Below are 26,548 nucleotides of genomic sequence, written 5' to 3'. Positions count from 1 at the left end.
ACAACACTGTATCTTTTTTGGAAAGTTGGATTCAGACACAAAAAATGGACCATTTAATTGTAAACATGTGCCTAGAAAAACCATACATATTGATATTTCACCATAATGAACTGAAGAAGGTACTCAAATCACCAATGATAATCTTTATATAAAATAAGCCCACAATACATTAGTGTTGCCTTAATAGGTAGAAACACTGTCATGAAATAGTTTCAAACCAGTCTAATCTGGCCCACTTCACAAATGACTAACACAGAGCTGTCATAATAACCCATCTGCTCATGTCGCACATCTCATTACAACACTAAAGGAAAAAGAGGATGTTTTGAGCGCATGTGGGCTTCCCCTACTCAAGATGATACATGAGAAAAAAATAGATTTTTGTAACAAACACGCCTAAAAAAAATGGACCTATTGTTAATGTATGGTAAATTAGTGAGAATCAATGTGTGCAAATTTTACTTGTCACTTAACTGAAATCATTTTTTTTTTTTTTTTACTCTGAACATTTTTATTAATCCTAAATAAAGTTAAAGATACAAATATGGCAATTATGGTTTCTAAATATCAGATCACAAATTTTACTGTTTATTTTATAGAAAGCATAAATACATTGATCTAACCATGGGAATGAGGAGCCACACATAGTTTTATCTGTGCTTTCTTATGTTCTTACCACAAATTTCACGGTTATTGCAGTTGCAGTTACTATGCAAGAGTTATGGTACGTTTTTGTAAGACTCCTCACAACCATTGCTACACAATCGTGTGAAAATGTATTTACAGTCTTTTTTGTTTGTTTGTTTCTCTGTAAGTTTTATGAAATTGCAAATTCTTAGAATTAATGAAGATAATACTTTGTATAGACTTTGCAAATCAATATTGTATATCCGGGGTAGATTTGGAGTCCAGGCAGGGGGTGTGGATTGTTACATAAAACGTTTAATAAACAACAGAAATTTCTAATAACCTCATATATTAATATTAGATAAATTTGCTTCCAAAGAGTATGAAATGAAAAATAAAAAATATATTTTACCATGTAAAACAAATAAATCACATATAAAATGGCACAATGATTATTAATGCCATTATACAGTGTTTCTGACAAAAAAAAATTTATCTAGCATTTTTATATTCTCAAATATTTTTTAAACATAAACATAAGAAAATGTGATTATTATTATTATCGGCTCGCATATTATACATTATTATTATTATTATTATTATTATTATCAGCTGCTAAATGCAGTAATATATTAGGGGGTCCCTGGGTTGTCCTGAGTTGACTACTCTTAGTATAAATGTTTTTTATATAAATGACACAAAGAGATTTAATTAAAGGCATTACAATATTTCCTACAGTCTTGTGTTAAGGAGGATGTATTACAAAAAAGGCCTGTGTTTGGGGGTATGTCATTCCCTGATTTCCTTTCCTGTGGTGAAAGGTGCGACATGTGACTCAATCTCATATTGCACAATCAGTCCTTCTGTGGGGTATTTAAGAGGGGAGAAAAACACAGACTGCATCAGTTTCTTGAAGAAGAAGCAACATGAAGAGCTACTACAAGCTGTGCGTTCTCGTCGCGTTGATGGCTTCTGGTTACACCAACCCAATAGCTCCATCTGCTGATGAAGGCCGAGAGAGTATTGCTGAGGTAATTTGCACACTAAAAGTACTGTTAACTAGTTTAGCTTCTCTATTAGATACAGTGTGCAAACTAACTTTTATTCTTTTCTTTTTTTCAGAATTACCTGACTAGATTGTATGGCCTGCCAAAGCAGACCTCTTCTGGTACTGAAAGACGCTCCAATGCCTTGAGTCTGAGGTTGAAAGAGATGCAGCAGTTTTTTGGACTCTCAATAACAGGGACGCTGGATGAAGAGACGATGAAAGTGATGAAGAAGCCACGCTGCGGGGTTCCAGATGTTGCGGCGTACTCCACGTTTGCAGGGGACTACAAGTGGAAAAAACATGATCTGACCTACAGGTAAGACCTGCTAACAGACTTGTTTAAGACAAGCCCGTTTAAAAAGGACTTGTAGCATTTATTTTGCTGTCTTTTTTCCCCACAGGATTGAGAACTACACCCCTGACATGTCAGAAGCAGAGGTGGATGATTCCATCAAAAGAGCCCTGCAATTGTGGGCAGACGTCACTCCTCTGAGATTCACCCGTATCTACAGTGGCACAGCTGACATCATGATCTCCTTTGTTGTTGGAGGTCAGTTTTTTAAACGAATCATTATGAGTGAGTGAGTGAATGGGTGAATGCGAGGCAAAATGTAAAGCGCTTTGGTGGCCATTGGGTCTGTGAAAGCGCTATATAAATGCAGTCCATTTACCATTTACCATTAGCAAGATGATAGTAAAAATATTACGTGAGAAAAAGTGGGATTTTTTTGTAGCAAACACGCCTAAAAATACTGGACTAAATGAGGATGTACAGTAAATGAATGTTGTATATAATATGTTTTATCAGCTGCTCAAAATAAATGTTTTATTTTTTACATACATTTTTAAGCTCGGTTTTTAAACAAATCTCCTCTTCTTTCCAGATCATCGGGATGGTTACCCCTTTGACGGACCAAATGGTTTTCTGGCTCACGCCTTCCCTCCATTCGAGGGCATCGGTGGTGATGCCCATTTTGACGATGATGAGGCGTTCTTGTACAGATCTCCTCAAGGTTCGGCTTCATTTGGAAAAGTCTCCAGTTTTTTACCAATGCACAATATAAAGACCAACTGTATTCACATTCCCACTTATCCCTCAGGCTACAATTTGTTCCTGGTTGCTGCCCATGAGTTTGGACACTCTCTAGGGCTTGAACATTCCCAGGATCCGGGTGCACTGATGTATCCCACCTACGTTTACAGAGAAATCGATACCTTCTCCCTCCCTCAAGACGATGTCAATGGAATCCAGTCTCTTTATGGTAAGATATTACAAATACTGGTGATGAAAAGACTCTGAAAGTGACGTATCTAATGATTTGACATTTTTATTGAACAGGCCCAAACCCTAATGTCAACCCTGGTGATCCAAAACCCACACCAGGAGTTACCCCAAACACATGCGATCCCAATCTGGTCCTGGACGCTGTCACCATGTTCCGTGGAGAGATTATCTTCTTCAAGGGCAGGTAAACCGAGAAAGAAATGCTTTCTTTCTGAGCTTATGATGGTTATGACGAGCAGGATCTGACCTGCTGGTGTCTCTGGCTTTATTCACAGCTTCTTCTGGCGCAGCTATTCCCTGAGCACAACCGTTGAACAACATCTCATTAAAAGCTTCTGGCCTGAGATTCCAGATCATATCGATGCAGCATTCGAGAGTCCATTGCAGGACAAAGTCTTCCTTATCAAAGGTAAAAACAAATGAATATAAAAAAACGAAACACTCTTAAAAATAAAGATTCCCAAAGGGGGTTTTCACAGTGATGCCATAGAAAAATAATTTTGGATTCCCCAAAGAACTTTTCACTGAAAAGAACCATTTTAATGATCTAAAGAACTACTATAAAAGAACCACTATAAGAACCACTATAAAGAACCTTTTGTCTATTGGAAAGGTTTCTTGAGAGTTAAAGGTTCTTCATGGAACTATAGATGCCAATAAATAACCTTTATTTTTTAGAATGAAGATGTCATATGAGAAATGAAATATAATTTGAAAATGTTGTCACACCTCAGGTGAGAAGGTCTGGGCTCTCTATGGCTATGAAATGGCACAGGGATATCCCAAGAGTCTCAGCATGTTCAATTTGCCCAAAAAAGTGAAGAAAATCGACGCAGTCCTCTACGATGAGACCAGCTACAAAATCCTGTTTTTCGTTGGCAGACAGGTTTATAGGTCAGTAAATCAGTCTGATCGAGTTAGTCTGCTCGTCTTTTTCAAGAATCTTCAAGTAACGAGAATTTATTTTGTGCAGTTATGATGAGCAAACACGCAGAATGGAGAAAGATTATCCTAAACCGTTGGAAGTTGTTTTCCCTGGAATGACAGGGAAGGTGACCGCAGCCTTCCAGAACAGAGGTAAGGGTTTTACAATATGTAACAAGAGAACATCTCCAATAAAATCCCATCCAACACTGTCTTTCATGGTCATTTTTAGGGTTCAACTATCTCTTCAGCGGATCAAAGATGTTGGAGTTTGGCTCCTACAACAACAAGCTGTTCCGTGTTCTGAACAATAATTATTTCCTGCCATGTTAATCAGTTAATGTCAGCCTGTCTGAAGGGAAATCTGAACCATCAGTATTTTAAAGTAAATTATTGAGTAAATTATTCACTTTTAACTTATTTTACTGAAAAATATGTTGATGTTATTTGTAAGTTGTCTAGTATCGTTTGAAAGAGCGTATGTCCAACAAGTTAATCTTGTGTTTTGCAATTTCAAAATAAAGATATGAGCAGTTTGATAAACAATTCAAATCTTGTTTTATTTATTATTATTTGCCTGTTTATTAATCTTGCCTGACACCAAATGTGGGAGTGTAAAGTATGGGAGACTGAAACACAGGATCGGTTATCTAATTAAAAATGATCTACAGTGTGAAAATTTACGGAAATGACGGGACAAACAAAATTCAGTTTACAAAATGTATTTTCATTTGATTTGTGATCATCTTAAGATGACAAAACATACCTGAATCATCTTATTCTCATCTCTTAAATACGTAGATATAACATCTAATATTTTTGATAATGTTTTACACACACAAACATATATACAGTCATGTGAAAAAGAAAGGACACCCTTTAGAATGGTATGATTTTACGTATCAGAACATGATAATAATCATCTGGTCGTTAGCAGGTCTTAAAATTAGGTCAATACAACCTCAGATGAACAACAACACATGACATATTACACCAGGTCATTATTTATTTAACAAAAACTAGGCCAAAATGGAAATGCCATGGGTGACAAACTAAAGTACACCCTATGATTCAATTGCTTGTTGAGCCACTTTTAGCAGCAACAAGAAATCGTTTCTATGTGACAGTATCAGTCAGGGATCAGAGGAATTTTGGCCCGCTATTCCTTACAACATTGCTTCAGTTTATTGAAGTTTGCTATACAGCTCTCTTCAAGGGATAGTTCACCCAAAAAATGAAAATCATGTCATCATTTACTCACCCTCAAGTTGTTCCAAACCTGTATGAGTTTCTTTCTTCTGTTGAACACAAAATAATATATTTTGAAGAATGTTGGCAATCAAACAGTTGATGGACCCTATTGACTTTCCCCCACATATTATGGAAGTCAATGGGGTCCATCAACTGTTTGATTGCCAACATTCTTCAAAATATATTGTGTGTTCAGTAGAAGAAAGACAATCATACAGGTTTGGAGCAACTTGAGGGTGAGTAAATGATGGACAGAATTTACATTTTTGGTTAGAATATCCCTTTAAGGTCCCGCCACAGCATTTCAGTTGGGTTGAGGGATGGGCTTTGACTTGGCCACTGCAACACCTTGATTCTTTTCTTTTTCAACAAGTCTGATGTGGATTTGCTGGTGTGCTTGGGATCATTGTCCTGTTGCATGACCCAATTTTGGCCAAGCTTTAGCTGTCGGATAGATGGCCTCTTATTTGATTCTAGAATACTTGATTCAATGACTGCAAGGTGCCCAGGTCCTGTGGCTGCAAAACAAGCCAAAAATCATCAACCCTCCATTAGCATGATGGACAGTTGGTATGAGGTGTTTGTGCTGATGTGCTGCGTTTAGTTTTCGCCTAACTTGGCACTGTGCATTATGGCCAAACATCTCCACTTTGGTCTCGTCTGTCCAAAGGACATCGTTCCAGAAATCTTGTGGTTTGTTCAGATGCAACTTTGCAAACCTAAGCCGTGCTGCCATATTCTTTTTAGAGAGAAGAAGCTTTTTCTTGGCAACCCTTCAAAACATGCCATACTTGTCTTTTTCTAATTGTACATTTAACATGTTAACTGAGGCCTGTAGAGTCGGAGGTGTAATTCTTGGGTGTTTTGCGATTTCTCTGAGCATTGCACAGTCTGACCTTGGGGTGAATTTGCTGGGACGTCCACTTCTGGGAAGATTGGCAACTGTCTTAAATGTTTTCCACTTGTGAATAATCTTCCTTACTGTAGAATAATTGACTTGGCTGTATAACTCTTACCAGATTGATGGCAGCAACTATTGCTTCTCTAAGATCATTGCTGATGTCTTTCCTCCTTGGCATGTGTTAACACACACCTAAAGGCTCCCAACCACCAAACTGCCAAAACTTTTGCGTTTGGTCACGTTTGCTGATGATCAATTAATCAAAGGCATTTGATTAGCTGCGCCTGACTGCTCCTTTTCCTCTTAATTCCTATAGAAGCAATAAGGGTGTACTTAGTTTGTCACCCATGGCTTTTCTCTTTTGGCCTAGTTTTTATTAATTCAATAATGACACGGTGTAATATGTCATGTGTTGTTGTTCATCTGAGTTTGTTGTTACCTAATTTTAAAACCTGTCCTGATGCACAAAACCATAGAATTCAAAAGGGTGTGCTATGCTGTATGTGTTGTGTTGGTGTGTGTGTGTGTGTGTGTGTGTGTGTGTATAACATTAAAAATGTCTATACAACATACACTGTTCCTTATATAGTCACATTTTTTTAAATTAAAATCTTGTCATGCCCATGTTATTTGTTAACATAAAGGAGGAAGCATTTCCTACACACCAAAAAAAAAAAAAAAAGCCTGTTTGAGACAAGAACAAATGGCATATCAACTGTTTTCAAGGGCAATGTCAATGTAACATTAATTTAAAGAGAGCTTATATTGTTTCCTGCAACATTCTTCCTATTTCTATGTCACTCAAATCCAGAATCTCCACTTTGGTGTCCTACTGACTCATTTGAGCCTCCACCTATTCCATGTTCTATTTCCACCACCCATAATTTTCTATGTAGCTCATGTCTATCCAAGAGATTTTTTTTCCTCCTGCCAGGCTGTTTTTGTAAATAAGAATTCATTCTTAAAGGGAAAGTCCACCCAAAAATGAAAATTCTGTCATCATTTAGGCTACTCACCCTCAAGTTGTTCTAAACCTGTATGAAAAGAAATACTATGGCAGGTTCAGTTAACTGTTTGGTTACCAGCACTCTTGAAAATATCTTCTTTTGTGCTCAACATATGAAAGAAATTCATACGGGTTTGGAACAACTTGAGGTTGAGAAAATAATGAAAGAATTTTTCTTTTTGGCTAAACTATACCGGTCAGGGAAAGTGTTAAGTTAACTTCTGAAGGCATGTTTCTGCAATTCTTCACAGTTGGCGTCCCGCTTGTTTAGTGATTGGCATATATTTAAGTCTGTTCCCAACACATAACTTCATAAGTCTTCACAAGAATTGAAATATTCTGCACGAGTCAAATGGACCACTTTCATTATAAAATATTACTCATTCGTCTGACAATAAAGAGTGACAATGATTGCCATTACCTGCAGATCTTTCACAACACCCCAAGCATAGCTAGCTCTCTCTTTGCACATACACACATACATACCAAGCTTACTTCTCAAAATTGGGGATTTCCAATTGATTTATTTTGTTCTAAAATGAAGCAAATTGCAATTAGTACAAACGAACAGAAACCCTAATCTTAAAAAAAACTTTTACTAAAAATAAAAAGCAAAAGTGATGATTCCCATACTCAGAATTTGTGCTCTGCATTTCATCCATCCAAGTGCACACACGCACCCAGAGAAGTTGGCAGTAATTTTTGCTGCGGCAAGCCCGGGGAGCAATTGGGGGTTATGTGCCTTGCTCAAGGACACCTCAGTTGTGGGTAATGAGGGAGAGAGCGCTGTGCTGTTCATTCACTCCCCTCACCTTCATTTCCTGCCGGTACTCAGACTTGAACCTGTGACCCTCAGGTTACAAGTCCAACTCTCTAACCATTAGGCCATTTAATTTATATATTATTTTTATCCTACCTAGGAGATAAAAGTATAACTTAGCTAATTTATAATTTATGCTGCAACTGTATATTTAACAAAACGCATACATTTAAGGAAAATAAAAATTGTTAAAACTTTACTTTACATTAAGTAAAATTAATGTATTGTTACGTTCCCTAACCGTCTAGGGGTCGGAAGGAGAAGTAACAAAGGAAAGAAAACGTAAAATTAACATAAAAAAAAGGCGAGAACACACTTCAATTCCTCTGTCCCAGAGTGAAGACCACACTAGATGATATAAGAATCAAAGAAAGGATTTTATTTACAATAGCAAAGTAAAAGACAAAACACAGGTAACTGGGAGCAATGGCTCAGGGGAGAGCAAGGCCCAAAATAACAAACAAAACAGCCCTCTGCCTAATTTAGGAGGAATCCTAAATAACCTAAGATTAAAGAAAAAGAAATGAACGACATAAACTTCCCTCAACTCCCTCGCTATATCAAAAACAGGAACAAAAACAGTATTAAAGAAAAAAGGCACTCACCCCCTAAAGCGTCCCCCTAACAAAAGAGCTAAACAGATTAATAACAAAATAACTTCTGGTTGATTTCGTAGTGAGAAGATCTCAAAGTACCAGCCACTGCTGAACTCAGTTAGCCACCGCTAACTCACAAGTTTAGTCTCACTATCAGACAAACGTATCACAGACGCAAACAGCGTTCAATCTGGAGCAGGGGAGAAGTGTGTCTTTCTCTGCAACACTGGACTGTACCCTTATACTCTCCGTCTCAGGCACACTCACAAACGAAATACAGGTGCTGATGATTAGGCCTGAGAATGAGTAGAGAGAAAGAGAGACAGCAAGCAAACAAAAACACAGGACACACAACCATGCCCACACAGTCATCAATGATCATAATAACAAATAAATGAATGAATACGTCCTTGGACGTTACACTAGATAAATAAATAAATGAATACGTCCCATGGGACGTAACAGTATTTATGTATTAATGTAAAATGTATTTATTGATATTATTTAGTTATTTTAAGTTGAATAGCAATCCAGTAAAGCTTGTAAAGCATTTAAAAAAATAAATGTAACCACATATTATTACCATGTTGCCCTTGTTTTTGTTTATAATACATAGAAGCGCTTAGAAATGTTGCCGTTAAATAAAGCCATGGAGAAAAGAAATAATACAAATATCTGGGCGAGGAGAAAAAGGCTGTGTCAGGAAAGTTGAAATTCCTGTAATTATTGTCAGTCTGTCAGTTTGATGGCTTACTCACAGAAGTTTGTGGCTGATAATTTGACCCGTAGCTCAACACCTCACAGTTTTAAGAGTATATAAGCCTCCATCAGACGCTTCCAATCAGAAGAGAAGCTGAAGATCGTAAGAAGCAACTCACAACATGAGGAGGATTCACCGCCAGCTGGGTTTTCTTGCAAGCCTGGTGCTTGTTATTCACGCAGGACCGATTGCACAGCCTGTTGTTGATTATGGAATTGCAGAGGTTTGGGGTTTATTTATGTGTGTGTGTATATATATATATAGCCTATATATATATATATTTGTTTTTTCTTTAATCATAGGCCTAATTCTTCCAATGATTCTGTTTTTGTATTCTTTAGAATTACCTGAAGAGCTTCTACAAATTGGAATATAATCGTCCTAATCTTTCAGGCATCAGAGACCCGAATCCACTGCCTGATAAATTGAAAGAGATGCAGAAGTTTTTTAGGCTTAAGGTCACTGGAACGCTGGACAAAGAAACACTGGCGGTGATGAAGAAGCCCCGCTGTGGAGTTCCAGATGTCGCTGCGTACTCCACGTTTGGAGACAATCCCAAATGGCAGACCAACAAGCTCACATACAGGTGTGTATAATATCAGTTCTCTTGGTGTCACAGAAAAAAGAGAAGCAGAAACCGACTGTGGTCCTTTTCCTCAAGGATTGAGAACTACACCCATGACATGACAGTAGCGGAGGTGGATGATTCCATCAGAAGAGCCCTGCAAGTGTGGGCAGACGTCACTCCTCTGAGATTCACCCGTATCTACAAAGGCACAGCTGACATCATGATCTCCTTTGCCACAAAAAGTATGTTTCCTCTATCCATTTATGTATGTTTATATTTTGTTTATTAACCATGTGCTTCTCATTTTGATGAATTCTTTTAAACTTGGTGATATTTTATGAATAACTTGAGGATCCTAAGTTACTGTTGGAATAATAATATATGAAACTTTGTTAATTGAAAATTAACATTATATGAACAATGCTCAATAAAATAATTATGGCAGCAAGTTGTCATGAACTGCTCCAAGACTTCAGGTTGAGTTCGGACAAAGGTTTCTGGGAAAAGTAGTCCTAGCAAAGACCGAAGGAGTGCCCTCTGGTGGAAATCAAGGGCACTCCAGCTGGTGCACTGTAAAAATGATTGTTGTTTTAACTCAAAAAAGTAAGTTACCTGTTCGCATTAAATTTTTTAGTTCATTGGAATAAAAAAATTGAGTTAATACAATGTAAGAGATGGTTTATTCAACAGAAACACAAACATATTATGTTATCTGAAGCACGTTATTTATCTTATCAAATTAATATTCATTATTAATGAGATGATTTGACAAAAGAAAAAAGTTGTGATAACAAATCATGAAAATATTTTTTAAAGTGTGGATGTAGCACTAGGGCTGTGAATCTTTGGGCAGTTTAATTCACTGGGTTTCTGATTAAATTCAAAAATTCAAATTTTACAAATTCAGAACAGTTCAATTCGATTCTATGCACAATTCCTTTGTTTAATATATGTATAGAATTCTGTTCTTATTTGCCATAATGTATAAACTAGACAAACTATTTTGGTCTGTTTATTCCAACAAAAGTAAAAATATCAAAACTAATATAACCTGATTGCCTTTTATTTTACCTGAAGGCCATGTATGCACAGAAAACCAAAATCATGCTTTGTGCTCACCATCGATACTAACAAAATAACGCAGTTTTATCTTAGATTAAATAATGGTGAAGTTTCCATTTAATTAAGGTTTTTTCATTTTTATTTCGGAAATCTGGAAAATGTTTCAATGAATGGAACAAAAAAACGTGATCGATTATTGGCCAACATAAACGATTCAAGATTTAAAAGTCATAAGAAAACGAATGAATCGTTAATTGCAAACGAAATGTCTTTCAAAATAAAGCCCAGGTTCCTTTGATTTCTAAAATCTAATTATATTAAAAATTAAATTTAAAGCCAAACTCTTTCCTACAGATCATGGTGATGGTATGGCATTGGCATTTGATGGACCACAAGGCATTTTGGCTCATGCTTTCTTTCCCTCATCTGGAATTGGTGGAGATGCACATTTCGATGATGATGAGGTTTTCACTTTCCGCTTACCACGTGCTAAATGTAATTTATTTATTTTTTTTATTTTTTTGTGCATTAAGTTTTGCTAAATGTAGTTTTCAGAGATTCATCTTCATCACCACTTTGATTTCAAGTAAAAATCAAAAGTGGCAATTAAGTGTTTTAACTTGTACCTAATCTGTTCTACCTAATTTCTCTGCAGGTTATGTCCTGTTCTTGGTGGCTGCCCATGAATTTGGTCACTCTTTGGGTCTTTCTCATTCCGAAGTTCCTGGCGCTCTGATGTTTCCCACATACAGCTTCAGCGATCCGGGTCGCTTCTCTCTGCCCTCTGATGACATCAGAGGGATTCAGTCGCTCTATGGTTATATGATCTTCAAGAGTACATCTATAATGTTTGAGTGAAACATATTCAGTCATTTACCATGTGGTATTTCCTTCAGGCCCAAACAGAAACAGAATCCTCATCCAACCTGAACCAAACTTACCAACGGCTCCTAATGCTTGTGACCCTAACCTGATCTTTGATGCAGTTACAACTTTTAGGGGAGAAACAATGTTCTTCAAGGACAGGTAATGCACAAAAACAAATACAAATCCTGTTTATACAGTATACACTTATACACTTATATTGGCACCCTTGGTAAATATGAGCAAAGGTGGCTGTGAAAATAAATCTGCATTGTTTATCCTTTTGATTTTTTATTAAAAAAAATCATACAATTCTAACCTTTTTTATTGAAGTAAAAAATAAAAAAACTCACATTATGGGGGGAAATAATGTGGGGGGAAACTCACATTATGAAATAAATGTTTTTCTCTAGTTCACGTTTACCACAATTATTGGCACCCAATTATTGCAACATAATTTTGCCAAGATAACAGCTATGAGTCTTATCTAATAATGCCTGATGAGTTTGGAGAACACCTGACGAGAGATCAGAGGTCATTCCTCCATACAGAATCTCTCCAGATCCTTCAGATTCCCAGCTCCATGTTGGTGCTTCTTCTCTTCAGTTCACTCCACTCATTTTCTATAGGGTTCAGGTCAGGGGACTGGGACTGGGACAGGAGCTTAATTTTGTGCTAAGTGACACATTTTTGAGTTGATTTTGATGTTTGTTATGGATCGTTGTCCTGATGGAAGATCCAACTATGGTCCATTATAAGATTTTTAGCAGATGCTGTCAGGTTTTATTTTTTTATCTGTTGGTATTTGCTAGAATCCATGATACCATAAATCTGAACAAGATGTCCAGGAACTCCAGCTAAAAAAACAGCCCCACAACATTAAAGATCCAGCAGTATATTTAACCATGGGCATGGGGTACTTTTTATCCTTGTTTGGACTAAACCCATCAGGGGGTTTGCTGCCGAAAAGCTCTTTCTTTAGTTTCATCTGACCATAGAACCAGCTCCCTTTTGAAGTTCCAGATATTTTACTCATAAGAATTTCTAGGGGTGCCAATAATTGTGGCCAACATGTACTGAAGAAAAACATTTATTTCATAATGTAAGTCCCCCCACTTTCAACTGTTTTACTTCAATTAAAGGTTCGAAAAACATTTTTTTTAATGAAAGATCAAAAGGATAAACAATGCAGATTTATTTTCACAGCCGCCTTTGCTCATATTTACCAAGGGTGCCGTTATTAGTGGAGGACACTGTACATTATAGATATATATATATATATATATATATATATATATATACATAAAATACTTAAATGATAGACTTCATGTGCCTCTGTGCAGCTTTGTCTGGCGTAGTTCTCCGAGCGGAAGTGTGACGAAACATCTAATCAGTAATTTGTGGCCCAACGCCCCGGATAATATAGATGCTGCTTACGAGGATCCAGTGGAAGAAATACTTTTCCTATTCAAAGGTATTTTCTCAATCAATCTGGGAATGCTGAAACCCCAATCACACTTACAATCTCTGTAAAATCATGTCTGATGAAGGCCTTGACAATGGCCGAAATATCACACGGTTTTAATCAATTAAGTTGGATTTCTTCAAGAGTGAGTGTTGCACTTTTTTCCAATTTAAAATCTCTGTAAAATCCTCAGGAAAAAAACACAAAAAAAACTTATGGCCTGTATTTATTTATAGGTAAACAAGTCTGGGCTTTTAAAAGCAACAATGTTGAGCCGGGCTATCCCAAGCCTCTCAGCAGCTTTGGTCTGCCACCATCTGTGACAAAAGTCAGTGCTGCCGTCCACGACAAAAACTCTGGAAAAACACTGCTCTTCTTTGACATATATTACTATAGGTGGGTCAAGTGCTGTATCACAAACAAAAGCCCTTAAAATTTGCTCCGAAAAGACATAAGAATGTATAATTTCCCTTTTTTGGTAGCTATAATGAGATGATGAAGAAGATGGATGGAAATCCCAAACGACTGGCCGATGGATTTCCAGCAGTGACTGGAGAGGTTACAGCAGCCCATCTGATCGACGGTAGGTGTTTCTAACTTCCTTTTCTACAGATCTCTAACAATACAAAAGACTCACTGACTTCTTTTCTTCCAGATAACATTTATCTCTTCAGTGGGACAAATGTGTATGAGTTCAGCAACAGCAGCAGGAAGCTCCTCCGTGTGTTGAAGAACAAAAACTTCCTGTCCTGTTAGTCGAGTTGCCCCGAAACAAGAAATGAATGAGTGTAACTACAGTACTTACTTAAATGCATTTGCATAGGAAACAGTTCAAATTAATGAATTGTTCATTGTATTTCTGCAATCTGCTGGTCAAAATTGTCACTGGACTTCTATTTTACTCTTGTTAACCTTTTAAAAGAATGTGTATTTACTATTTATATAATAATGTTTAAGGTTATTGATTATTTTCAAATAAACTAAAGTGACTAATTCAATTGAAGAGCATGTGAGCATGATTATTTTGGAAGCAAGAATTGTTTTTGGCAGGGAAATACTTTTAACATTAACTCAGAGTCTTTCCGTCTCAGATAATAGTAAACCAATATATTATAATTGAAATTATTAAACTTGGTAAAAACTGACAGATCAAACCATCTAAACACCCAACAATAAATACACCATTTTATAAAAGACTAGATCAGCAAATCACAGCATGTTTTGCGATTGATGAGCTTCTGAGAAATGGATGACTATGTTTCTTGTCACTACCATGTGTTTGTAAAATATACAGTAAATGTGCCCAGTAGTTAGGTAGAAATGTAAAAACACAAAGTCTTAAAAAAAAAAGCTTGCTTCTGGCTATTACTTTAAACATTTGACTACTTGTCATGTTGATTAAAAAATGTAAAAAAAAAAAAAAAAAAAAAATTCTTGATCCTTTTTTTTATGGAAACTCGAAAGAATAGCATTTCTTTGAAACAGAAATCTTTTGTAACATTACAACATTGATGGAGTACTCGAGTCCTGGACTCGGACTCGAGTCCGACTTGAGTCCTTATTCGAGTCCGACTCGAGACTCCATTCTCTGGACTCGTGACTCGACTTGGACTCGGCCTCGAGAATATATAAAATCGGACTTGAGCATTCATCAAATGAATGACGTTGTTTCTGACTAAATAGGTTATAAAAATTTGATATAAGATGTTACACTTTTCCTGTTTCTGCAGGACACCCGTTGTGATCTATTTTTTCCCTCACAGACACTGCTACTGCTCGCTCTTCTTGCTTGACAACACACTCACTGACGTCACTCACTTTACGCTGCATTCTCGTGCATTCTCCTATGGTTACTTCCGGTTTCTGGACTGGCTGCAGTAACATGTCTCTGTCCATGCGGGGGCGCTCGCAGGCGAGTGCAGAATGAATGGGAGTCTATGGGGTTTCACAGAAATTTTTTTAGGTACTTTTTTGTCAAGTAATTTGGGATTTTTTGGGATATACTAACTTTTCATTATGTGACATGTTGGCTGTACTTAATTTGTATCAGAGCCCATCTCAGATACTCATTTACTGTGAGGACACTTTGTATTGTAATATCCACAATAGTTTAATGATTGTTCTTCAAAAGTATTGTTCAAGGTATTTGTCACGGCTGGTAGATCCGCTGTCTCATTCTGGTCTGATGTGTTTGTGTATGTGAGTGGGTCTCGTACACAGATTGTTTCATGTGGGCGTTACCGCTGATTGTCATTATCAGCGGCAGCTGCAAATCATCTACCAGCCTATTTAATGCCCTGTCTTTCGTCTCTTGTTTGTCAGATCGTTGTTTGAGGTTTTCCCGTGTTCGTGCTTGTTCCTGTGTTCCTCGTGTTTCCTTGTTTTTCTGGATACGGATTACTTCACTCCCGTTCTCACCTGGTTCACCGTCACCGTCTTCAGTCATCTCCGGATTGCCCATCTCAGCCCCTGCGTCACACTCTCCTGCTGTCTGTGTTCCTGGTCTGACTCTCTCCGCCTCTGAGTGACTGCCTGCTTGCGCTTAGTTTACATTCTGACATTTGACTGTCCCGAGATTCCTGAGTGAACCATTGTTAATAAACACCTTTGCACTTGCTATTGCTTCCAGCCTGTTTATCATAACAGAACGATCTGACCAGCTATGGAAGCATCAAGTATAACATCGGTTGAAGAGTTTATCAATCATAGCATCTCCCGGATGGATCAGCAGCAGGAGAGCATCTCTAACACCGGACGCGCTGTCCAAGCGCTCGTGACGCAGGTGTCCGAGCTCACCCAGCAGATCCAACAGCTTAGCATTCCTGCTGCGCCGCCCACACCGCCTATTTTCCCTGACGCACCAGAACCTAGGAGTCCACCAGATCCTCGCCTACCGGTTCCTGAGAGTTATGCCGGTGAGCCCAGTTTCTGTAGAGCATTTCTCACCAGATGCGTTTCTCTCTGCAGACCAAGACGTTTGAGACGGAGGAGTCCAAGGTGGCCTTCGTACTGAGGTTGCTGACGGGACGAGTGGCTTTGTGGGGAACGGCGGTGTGGGAGAACCAGGACCAATGCGGCCCCTCGTTCCACGCACTGGCCGCCGAAATGAAGAGGGCCTTCGACCGAGCTGTAGCCGGCAAGGAGGCCGCAAGAAGACTCGTGGATCTCAAACAAGGGGACGCTTCAGTAGCTGACTATTCCATTGCGTTCCGCACGCTGGCGGCCGAGTGCAAGTGGAACGAGGAGGCGCAGTGGGATATGTTCCTGCATGGGCTGGCCGACCAGGTTCAAAGGGAGATCTACCTACTGGACCTGCCTCCTAGACTCAACGGTCTCATCGACCTGGCGCTGCGGGTTGATGCCGGTCTCGGTCGTCTCAATCAGAGTTTCCATCCCACTCGATCTCCCAGAGACGCTAGACTTCGAGACAGCGGGGAGGAGAACTCGGTCGGTCCTGTCCTCGATCATGAGCCCATGCAGGTGGGGAGAGCTCTGCTTTCCCAGGAGGAGAGAGAAAGGCGGCGGTCCCATGGACTTTGCCTCTACTGCGGTGGCTCTGGACACTTTCTACGCTCTTGTCCGGTAAAAGAGCAAGCCTGATAGTAAAGTTGAGGATACTATCGGGTGGGATCGCCGCCGGGAAGTCCTCACCATCCACTCTCCTTCCGGTTGGGCTGAGATGGGCCAACAGCACGTACACCTGTCAAGCACTTCTGGACTCTGGAGCGGAGAGTAATTTCATGGACCTACATCTTGCACACGAATTACACCTCCCCATCACGTCTCTCTCTCATCAGATCTCCATCAGTGCTCTTAATGGTCAAAAACTCCCCAACATCTCACTCACCACTGACCCTATAACCCTCGTCACCTCCGGCAACCACACGGAGACTATCACTTTCCTCCTTATGGACTCCCCTGTCACACCAATTGTATTGGGTCATCCGTGGCTTGTAAAGCACAATCCTCGGGTGGATTGGGGCTCCAACTCCATTTCCATGTGGAGCGAGTCCTGCCACGAGTCTTGTCTTGTGTCTGCCTGTCCGTCTGTTTCTAGTTCTGTGTTTCAGGAGAAGGCAGATCTGTCAAACGTGCCCGCGGAGTATCTGGACCTGAAGGAAGTGTTCAGTAAGTCTCGTGCTGCTTCTCTCCCTCCACATCGTCCCTATGACTATGCTATAGATTTACTACCAGGTAAGTCTCTGTCTAAAGGCAAGCTTTACTCTCTTTCTGTCCCTGAGAAGGAGGCCATGGATAAATATATTTCTGATTCTCTAGCGACGGGGTTCATCAGACCTTCCTCTTCTCCTGCGGGGGCGGGATTCTTTTTTGTTGGAAAGAGGGATAGTTTTCTGTGACCTTGTATTGATTACCGAGAGCTGAACAACATCACGGTAAAGAATACTTATCCTTTGCCATTGATGTCTTCAGCTTGCAGGGAGCATCCATTTTCACAAAATTGGATTTACGTAACGCCTATCATTTTGTTTCGCATCAGGAAGGGGGGTGAATGGAAAACCGCGTTTAACACTCCCAGGGGGCATTTTGAATACTTGGTTATGCCGTTCGGTCTTTCCAACTCCCCAGCAGTTTTCCAGGCACTCGTCAATGACGTGTTGAGAGACATGGTAGATCAGTTCATATATGTTTACCTGGATGACATATTGATTTTTTCTTAGTCTCTCCAGGAACACGTTCAACACGTCACACGAGTGCTTCAGAGGTTGCTAGAGAATGGTCTGTTTGTCAAGGCGGAGAAATGAGTTTTTCATGCACAGTCTGTTTCTTTCTGAGGGAGTGCGTATGGATCCTGACAAGGTTAAGGCTGTGATAGATTGGCCAAGTCCAGATTCCCGTAAGGCCCTACAGCGGTTTCTGGGGTTCGCCAATTTCTCTCGGCGGTTCATTCGCAATTTCAGCCAACTAGCCGCACCTCTGACCGCCTTGACCTCCCAGACCATAACGACGTTCAGGTGGTCTGATACAGCCGAGGCTGTATTTACCAACCTAAAGAGCTTCGTTTCGGCTCCCATCCTAGTCGCCCCTGATCCCACACGTCAGTTCGTGGTGGAGGTCGACGCGTCAGAGGTGGGGGTAGGTGCAGTTATTTCCCAACGCGCTTCCTCAGACGACAAGATGCATCCTTGTGCGTTTTTCTCCCATCGTTTATCACCTGAATTTGGACTGTCCTGAGATTCCTGAGTGAACCATTGTTAATAAACACCTTTGCACTTGCTATTGCTTCCAGCCTGTTTATCATAACAGTATTATTCAGTATTCTTGAAACAAATAGTAGACTACTTGACAGGCTACTCTACAGCAGTGAATCAAGGATGAGCCTAAAACATGGTCATGCATCCAAAATGGTAAGAAGATTTTTTAAAATCTTTTATAGATTTGATAATATGTGCATGGCTTAATCTTAAAATTATATTCTTATTCTTAACATGATCATGTTTCACGTTGTGGTCCTGGGGGTGGCCACTTTCATCAGAAGAAGTGAGCTAGCTTCTAAGCGAATTCTGAACAGACCGCCACTGCAGACCTATTTGCGTAATCACGAAGGTAGGCTAATGGCTGAATCGGAGTTTATAAGCAAAATCACGGGAATCAATAGCCTAATACAGCCCAGTTGTGCTAAAATAAATATCACGAGACGTCCATCATCAGATGAATGATATGGAAAAGTTAAGTTAGAGCCGCTAAAGCCAGCTACTACCCATGCGAACATGAACACTAAGCTTTTCTCTCCAAAAATATAGCCTAAAACTTATCTTAAAGTTTTAGGCTTATCTTAAGTAATCTACAGTATTTCGTTGTCACTCTGCCTCTCCAAATGCAAAACTGACATTAACAAAATGCAATAACACCTGAAAAAGTACTTGGGTGTGTGTTTTATTTTATATTTACCGTTCAATAATGCAATCGCTGCTGTCTGTCCCATAGAAGAACATGACAGCCAGCGTATGTTTTGGAACTATTGGGGCTTACATGAACCACGTGACAGCCATAGCGGCAACATCAAAGAGTGTCGCAACTCTATCTCTCATCCAATGGCGCGGGCGCCTCCAACGTGTGCGCCAATGAGCTAGCATTACGTCATACACGTCAGAGCCCATAAAAGCCATAAAAGCCAAGGGAATTTTTTACCAATCTCAAGTTGCATCAATAGCAGAGAAGAAAGAACGCGAAATTTAAAAATACTACTGTTATTGTGTCACTAAATGTATTTTTTTTTATAGTTTTTCAGTGTAGTTGTTTAAAGCACAAATATGTTGTTTATTTATACAGATAGCGCATATTTTAAATTTTTATCTGACGGTTTCGGAGTTGTGAGATCCAGGCGATTACCGGCCGCTCAGCGCTCATGTACCCCGCCTGGAACAGCCTTACCTCGGCTAGTGCTTCTGACATTTACCGCTGGCTGATGTCTCTAGTCTAGTGGTTAAACATGAGATATAATTCGTCTTGTGTAGGGTATATCTAACGGGCGATTGTAGCAATGTTCAGGGAAGAAGGAGGCGGGAACCGGCGGACAATCAAATCCTCACGGAACTGCTGGCTACCCAAAATAAAATATAACTACCTGCCAGCAGCCCCTCACGGACGACTGCTGACTACCAAAATAAAATAAAACAAAACACAAACAAAAGCAGGCCTGTTCCTCTCTCGATCGTCCACCCCGTCGCTCCCCCTTTATGCTTCCGCTCCTCCGTGAGAGATGCGAGACCGGTGTGCTTCACAGGTGCTGCTCATTAGCAATCGCACCACCGGCCTCGCGACGTTCTCTCACGTCAGGTAGTTCCCACATGAGTTCCCACAACGCGCTGTCAACTGGTCCCCCACCAGCTGGGCGATCTCCTCCGCGGTGCCTGGCGATGACGCTGGGTAGCCCTTGGTGGACGGCTCGACACTCCTCCGCCGCCCGGTGGACGGCGACGGCTCCTAGGGGTCTAGGGCAGACGGTAGGAGTCCCCGCTCCCTGCTCCTCCCCTTTTCTGGTGGACGGCAGCAGGCTCCGGCCCACGGCGAGCGGTGGCGACTCCCCCGCTCCCTCCCGGACGGCAGCCGCCCCTCCAACTCCCAGGCGGCCGGCAGCGAGCTCGACCGTCCCCCCGGCAACTCACTCCAGCGCACCGCCTCGAGCGTACATGGCCGTGAGTCCGGCGACTCGCGCACCATGCTCGATGACACCGCGGATTCCCCACAGCGGCGAGGACTCTCTGACAGCGCGTTCCTCCCTCTTCCCGGGTTTCGGCACCAGTGTAGCAATGTTCAGGGAAGAAGGAGGCGGGAACCGGCGGACAATCAAAATAAAACTTTATTTAAATGAAATAAACACAATACCTGCCAGCAGTCCCTCACGGAACTGCTGGCTACCCAAAATAAAATATAACAACCTGCCAGCAGCCCCTCACGGACGACTGCTGACTACCAAAATAAAATAAAACAAAACACAAACAAAAGCAGGCCTGTTCCTCTCTCGATCATCCACCCCGTCGCTCCCCCTTTATGCTTCCGCTCCTCCGTGAGAGATGCGAGACCGGTGTGCTTCACAGGTGCTGCTCATTAGCAATCGCACCACCGGCCTCGCGACGTTCTCTCACGTCCTGCTCACCACAGCGATCTTTGATCTCATTAATCTATAATTTGTTCCCCAGCAAATCGTTTTGGCTGAGGGCAAAGTTTAGTTTCATAACTTTATATAAATTATTTAGGCTATTTATCTTTAACGTTGTAGCCTGCAGACTTATGTTTGACTGAATCATTTAACTTACTTTATTTATTGACTTGTATAGCTTCTTATACCTTTTAGGCTACTTATACTTTTATAATGGCTATTATTGACCACTAAAACTGAAATGTAACAAAAAGAGACAGGGTTGTATCATTTTATTTGATATAGCCTATGTAAGAATATTTTAATATATAAAACGTTCAAAAGCTCATTTAACTAAGTTAAAATTACAATAAAGAACAATAGACTGTTTTTGATTCATGTGTATATTTTTCTAGATAATTAATGAAGTACATTTACATACCTTTCTGATAACAGCTAAATGAGGACACATTTAAGGTCTTGGGTGTTTTTAGGGCTCTACAAAGTATACACCTTTTTTTTTTATGTTATGTTTTTATGTTTAACCGGCACCCAATCACACCAGAGGTTCTAAACACAAGGTAGTATCTGAGACAGATTGCTTTGAATCAGATATTCTGAATGTTGAAATGGACACGAATAGCAAAGGGGACTGTTCTACATGTAAAGGTGATTGTTTGTAGTATGAACTATAAGTGTAACGTTGGGTCAGGAATGAAGCAGAGAGTGAATCCAATCGCAAGCACTTTATTAACTAAACAAACAGGTAATCCAGGGTAAACGACAAACAAAGAAACTTAGACCAGGAACTCACAACACGAACATGGAACTCAGCTACAAGCAACAACCAACAACTGAAGCACAGAGGTTTAAATACACAGACAAACAAGCTAAACAAGATAACAAGGGGGCGTGGTATACATGAACACAAACGAGGAGCGGGAAAACAGGGAACAGGACTGAACCAAGTGCACAACGACAGGGGGAACACAGACAGACATCACAACATAGCCCCCCCTCTATGGGCGGCTCCCGACGCCCAACAAAACAGGACACAAGACAGTTCAAGAGGGTGGTGGAGCGGAGGCGGTCCCGGGGGAGGGATGGAGGGCCAGGTCCGCGCAGGGAACGGGACCAGGGCCTTGCAATGGCGGACCTGGGCCATGGAACGTGGGCGGAGCTGGACGTGCAGGCGGCCAGGGCGGAGCAGGATGAACAGGCTGCCAGGGTGGAGCTGGCAGTACCGGTGGCCAGGGTGGAGCAGACCCCTCGGGCGGCCATGGCGGTGAAGACCCCTCGGGCGGCCACGGCGGTGAAGACCCCTCGGGCGGCCACGGCGGGTACCTACTGCCCCCCCCAAATTTTCTTGGGGGTAGCTATGGGGTCATAGGCTGGAACAGGCGCCGGCTCGGGAACAGGAACAGACCGCGTCTCAGGAACAGATCGCGGCTCAGGAACAGACACCGGCTCAGGAACAGACACCGGCTCAGGAACAGACACCAGAACCGTAACAGCCACAAGGACAGACACAAACACAGAAACAAACATTGGTTCAGGAACTGGCTCCGGCTCAGGAACAGCAGACACTGGCTCCGGCTCAGGAACAGCAGACACTGGCTCCGGCTCAGGAACAGCAGACACTGGCTCCGGCTCAGGAACAGCAGACACTGGCTCCGGCTCAGGAACAGCAGACACTGGCTCCGGCTCAGGAACAGCAGACACTGGCTCCGGCTCAGGAACAGCAGACACTGGCTCCGGCTCAGGAACAGCAGACACTGGCTCCGGCTCAGGAACAGCAGACACTGGCTCAAGTGTGTGCACAGCCCACACACACCACATGGCTGTGGCCATAATGGCCAGTGTTGCGGTCACTGAGGGGTCAGGCATAGCGGTGGCGTGAACAGTCTCTGGCTGAGCAGACCTGACGTGAACGGTCTCTGGCTGGGAAGACGTGACGTGAACGGTTTCTGGCTGGGCAGACGTGACGTGAACGGTCTCTGGCTGGGAAGACGTGACGTGAACGGTCTCTGGCTGGGCAGACGTGACGTGAACGGTCTCTGGCTGGGCAGACGTGACGTGAACGGTCTCTGGCTGGGCAGACGTGACGTGAACGGTCTCTGGCTGGGCAGACGTGACGTGAACAGTCTCTGGCTGGGCGTGGCTGACGTGAAGCGCAGGCTCGGCGTGGCTGACGTGAAGCGCAGGCTCGGCATGAAGAAGCTCAGACTTGGCAGGTATGACGACAGCCATCCTGGGAATGAGAATCAGGCGTAGCCGCTTACTTGGCTGGAGATTACTCTTTAATGCTGCTGGATTCAGCACTGGTCGGTCGTTCTGTAACGTTGGGTCAGGAATGAAGCAGAGAGTGAATCCAATCGCAAGCACTTTATTAACTAAACAAACAGGTAATCGAGGGTAAACGACAAACAAAGAAACTTAGACCAGGAACATGGAACTCAGAACACGAACATGGAACTCAGCTACAAGCAACAGCGATCGACAACCAACAACTGAAGCACAGAGGTTTAAATACACAGACAAACAAGCTAAACAAGATAACAAGGGGGCGTGGTATACATAAACACAAACGAGGAGCGGGAAAACAGGGAACAGGACTGAACCAAGTGCACAACAACAGGGGGAACACAGACAGACATCACAACAATAAGTAAGTAATAAATAAAATTATTTCATGTATTCTATTCAGTCTTTTTATTATACATTATTTTCATAAGGTGCGGGATAATATTGAAAAGGCAGAGGGGAAGCAAAAGGTGGAGTTCGAGTCCCGGAAAAGAAAAAATTTGAAATCCTTTCCCATCCTCGAAGGAGAGGAGGTACTCAAAGCAAACAAAAGAAAAGAGGGACGCAAAGGTGGACGTTTAGAGGGGAACTGGACCGGCTCTTTTCTAGTCAAAGACATTACCGGAAAAGGGGTTGCTACACTTGCAGACAAATCAGGCAACATTCTCCGCCAGAAAACCAATGTGTCCCAACTAAAACCATACCTGCGGCGCAGTGATGGAGTACTTGAGTCCTGGACTCGGACTCGAGTCCGACTCGAGTCCTTATTCTCTAGACTCGAGTCCGACTCGAGACTTCATGCTCTGGACTCGTGACTCGACTTGGACTAGCGGACTGATGACTATACTTGGACTCGGACTCACTCGAGAATATATAAAATCGGACTTGAGCATTCATCAAATGAATGACGTTGTTTCTGACTAAATAGGTTATAAAAAGATGTTACACGTTTCGTGGTCCAAGACCGGCCGTGATCTATTTTTTCCCTCACAGACACTGCTACCGCTCGCTCTCCTTGCTTGACTACACACTCACTGACGTCACTCACTTTACGCTGCATTCTCGTGAGAGAGATAACGCAACACTCATTTAACACTAGATAAGTTCCTCTACATCTAATCAGCAATTTCGATTTTGGCACGCTTTGCAGCAGCTGGGCTGACCACTAAGGAGCGAACGTACAGTGACGTGACATAACTGCCAGATTTAAACTGTGCTTTCGTGCTATGGCTGGCGCTGAGCCAAAGTCGGACGCGCTCAGCGCTTAATCCCGTTTATCATACAATAACACAATTATGTTTATTGTAGCTAACAAACTAGATGGCGACCTTGACTATGTCACACATCGCAACCACTCTTTTCCTGCGGAGTTACAACTGCTTATAGCACTGCATTTTCTGTTGTTTTTTTTGCGGCAGTTACATTGGGATTTAGTTTGCTTTTCAAAATTTCAAAATTGTTTTTCTTTTACCATATTCGTCAAGAAGAATGCATTTCACCTCCTCTGTCCAATTAGGCTTTCTTTTTTGTTTTCTTTATCCATTCCAGTTGACTGATCATCCAAAAATGTATTTAAACAATTAAATAAATATTATCGTGCCACAGGTAGTTGACAATGATTTGATAAGGTCAAAGGCAATTCTAGTGATAGGCTATCATATACATTTCTAGCTGCAAGAAAGAGTGCCTGAAAAATGTTGCTTGATTTGGCTTAAGTGTATATAGTTTCGACTCGGACTCGAACACGGGACTCGAGACTCGACTCGGACTTGAACTCAGGTAATGGTGACTCGACTTGGACTCTACTCGGACTCTTCTTTGGTGACTCGGACTTGGACTTGGACTCGAACACTGGGACTCGAGACTCGACTCGGACTCGACAGTTGGTGACTCGACTACAACACTGCTGCGGCGTGACATTAACCTGGATGGTGAGAAAGGCAGTACATTACAATAGATGGTCCACTTTTTGAAATAAATGTTTATGGCATAAAATATTATGCCATAAACATTATGCCATAAACAAATGTCACTGTCTGCCAGTCTCTATTTGTTTTGCAAAGGTCGTCCACAAGAGACTCTGCCTCCAACCTCAGATGCAGTGAAGTTTCATATCATGCGTTCACGCTATCAAGCGACAATCTGTAACCAAGCTCACACATCCTGATCTTTCTCCAGTGGATGAAATGGGATGGATGCACAAGGAAGGTCTATTAGTGCCACGGCTAATGTCTCTGCCACCTATGCCTAAAGCCTGCAGGGAGTTCACTTCATGTGGGTGTACCAAGGGATGCCTCAGGAATGCGTGTCCTGTTTAAAATGTGCAATGTTAAAATGCAAAGACAGCACGTCACAAATTAAAGCCCTTTTTTCTGTGGGATTTAGTATTATATTTGGATATTGCCATGGAATAATAAATTAAGTAGCACTACCTTAAATGTACACATCTATTTGTTTTGTTTTTTGTTTTACTGTTTTCTAGGGGTTTCTAAATTTTAGACTAGTTGACCAGCACACATATGCAATGCAAGTTCAATTTTAAAACTTTGGAAGTCAAAACTAGAATTATGGAGATAGGCATGTGTTTGTGTGTGTCTTGCATTGTCTCACAAAATTATGACAACAATAATGCCCCATGACACACTGGCGGATGAAAGAAGCAACGGTTCTGCTCATCCCTGGGATCCAGTAGCCACTGAATCTGATTTCGTTTATGGTGAAGCCTTTTCCTTGGTGTTTTACTTTGTCGTAACGGTGAGATATTATGAGTTTGGTCACATGATGTTCCTTTGGAATCACAATAGGGTGTTTGAAAGAGTCTTTGATAGATGAAAGTCTCCCTCCGACCTTGATGAGACCGTCTGTGTCCCTGAAAATGTCTAAGTGAAACAGTTTGTTGTGATGTGGGAGCTGGTTGCCTTTGTTTAATAGTTTTATCTCTTTTCCATATGTTTGTTTTTGTATATCCTGAATGATGGCATGTACTGCACTTTCTTGTTCACTCACTGTGGCCGGCGCATCTGATTTGACTTTCTTGGCCCTTCTTATGAGACGTGCTACAGCTTTGACTGCTTTGGACCATGACGAGAACTTGGACAAACGTTCTGCAAGGCTGAATGTCTCTGTAACTTTGGTTAACATTGTCTGTGTTTTTCTGACTTCTGGATCTCCAAGAGACGGTTCCAGCTCTACACTTTGTGTTGTGGGCAGGTCCCTCTCCCAGAGAAAGGATGGTCCAGTGAACCAGTTGATTGAGAGAAGCTCAGTGACCGATTTACCCCTAGATGCACTATCGGCTGGGTTCTTCTGCGAGTGACGCTTTCCTTTACAATATTGGAGATACGGTGAACTTTGTGAAAAGTGCTGCCTGTCGTGCCATTCACAAAGTTTAACTCGCGCTCAAGCTTTTTTTTAGGGGGTTTTGTGGTATTTACAGACCCAAGGTTGTAAAGCAAAAATTTTTTGTC

At 41.5% G+C, this 26,548-nt stretch overlaps 2 protein-coding genes across 2 annotated transcripts; both read left to right on the top strand.

Moving 5' to 3' along the window:
- The first annotated feature begins 1,428 nt into the window (after positions 1 to 1,428).
- LOC130078777 (collagenase 3-like) lies at positions 1,429 to 17,947 on the top strand. The gene is made up of 11 exons (XM_056244443.1): positions 1,429 to 1,658; positions 1,750 to 1,991; positions 2,077 to 2,225; positions 2,560 to 2,688; positions 2,776 to 2,937; positions 3,015 to 3,144; positions 3,236 to 3,369; positions 3,695 to 3,854; positions 3,934 to 4,037; positions 4,117 to 4,228; positions 17,938 to 17,947. The coding sequence occupies exons 1-10, from the start codon at positions 1,554 to 1,556 to the stop codon at positions 4,215 to 4,217; spliced, it is 1,416 nt and encodes a 471-aa protein (XP_056100418.1). The 5' UTR covers positions 1,429 to 1,553; the 3' UTR covers positions 4,218 to 4,228; positions 17,938 to 17,947.
- Positions 9,315 to 14,105, top strand: LOC130078786 (collagenase 3-like). Its single transcript, XM_056244456.1, has 10 exons — positions 9,315 to 9,441; positions 9,560 to 9,804; positions 9,880 to 10,028; positions 11,203 to 11,334; positions 11,504 to 11,665; positions 11,745 to 11,874; positions 13,056 to 13,186; positions 13,414 to 13,573; positions 13,660 to 13,760; positions 13,833 to 14,105. Exons 1-10 carry the CDS (start codon positions 9,340 to 9,342, stop codon positions 13,931 to 13,933), a joined length of 1,413 nt encoding a protein of 470 aa, XP_056100431.1. The 5' UTR covers positions 9,315 to 9,339; the 3' UTR covers positions 13,934 to 14,105.
- Positions 17,948 to 26,548: the final 8,601 nt, after the last annotated feature.

This window comes from Rhinichthys klamathensis, unplaced genomic scaffold (assembly GCF_029890125.1).
Source record: "Rhinichthys klamathensis goyatoka isolate OS25496 unplaced genomic scaffold, OSU_Roscu_1.1 h1tg000027l_1, whole genome shotgun sequence".
NCBI lineage: Eukaryota > Metazoa > Chordata > Actinopteri > Cypriniformes > Leuciscidae > Rhinichthys > Rhinichthys klamathensis.
This window is presented reverse-complemented; position numbering and strand designations above follow the sequence as displayed.

Coding starts and splice junctions, on each gene's coding strand:
- LOC130078777 (XM_056244443.1), top strand. CDS start 1,554: ATGAAGAGCTACTACAAGCTGTGCGTTCTCGTCGCGTTGATGGCTTCT. Junction 2,938..3,014: donor TGGAATCCAGTCTCTTTATG/GTAAGATATTAC, acceptor TTTATTGAACAG/GCCCAAACCCTAATGTCAAC. Junction 4,038..4,116: donor CGCAGCCTTCCAGAACAGAG/GTAAGGGTTTTA, acceptor GGTCATTTTTAG/GGTTCAACTATCTCTTCAGC.
- LOC130078786 (XM_056244456.1), top strand. CDS start 9,340: ATGAGGAGGATTCACCGCCAGCTGGGTTTTCTTGCAAGCCTGGTGCTT. Junction 9,805..9,879: donor ACCAACAAGCTCACATACAG/GTGTGTATAATA, acceptor CTTTTCCTCAAG/GATTGAGAACTACACCCATG. Junction 11,335..11,503: donor TTTCACTTTCCGCTTACCAC/GTGCTAAATGTA, acceptor ATTTCTCTGCAG/GTTATGTCCTGTTCTTGGTG.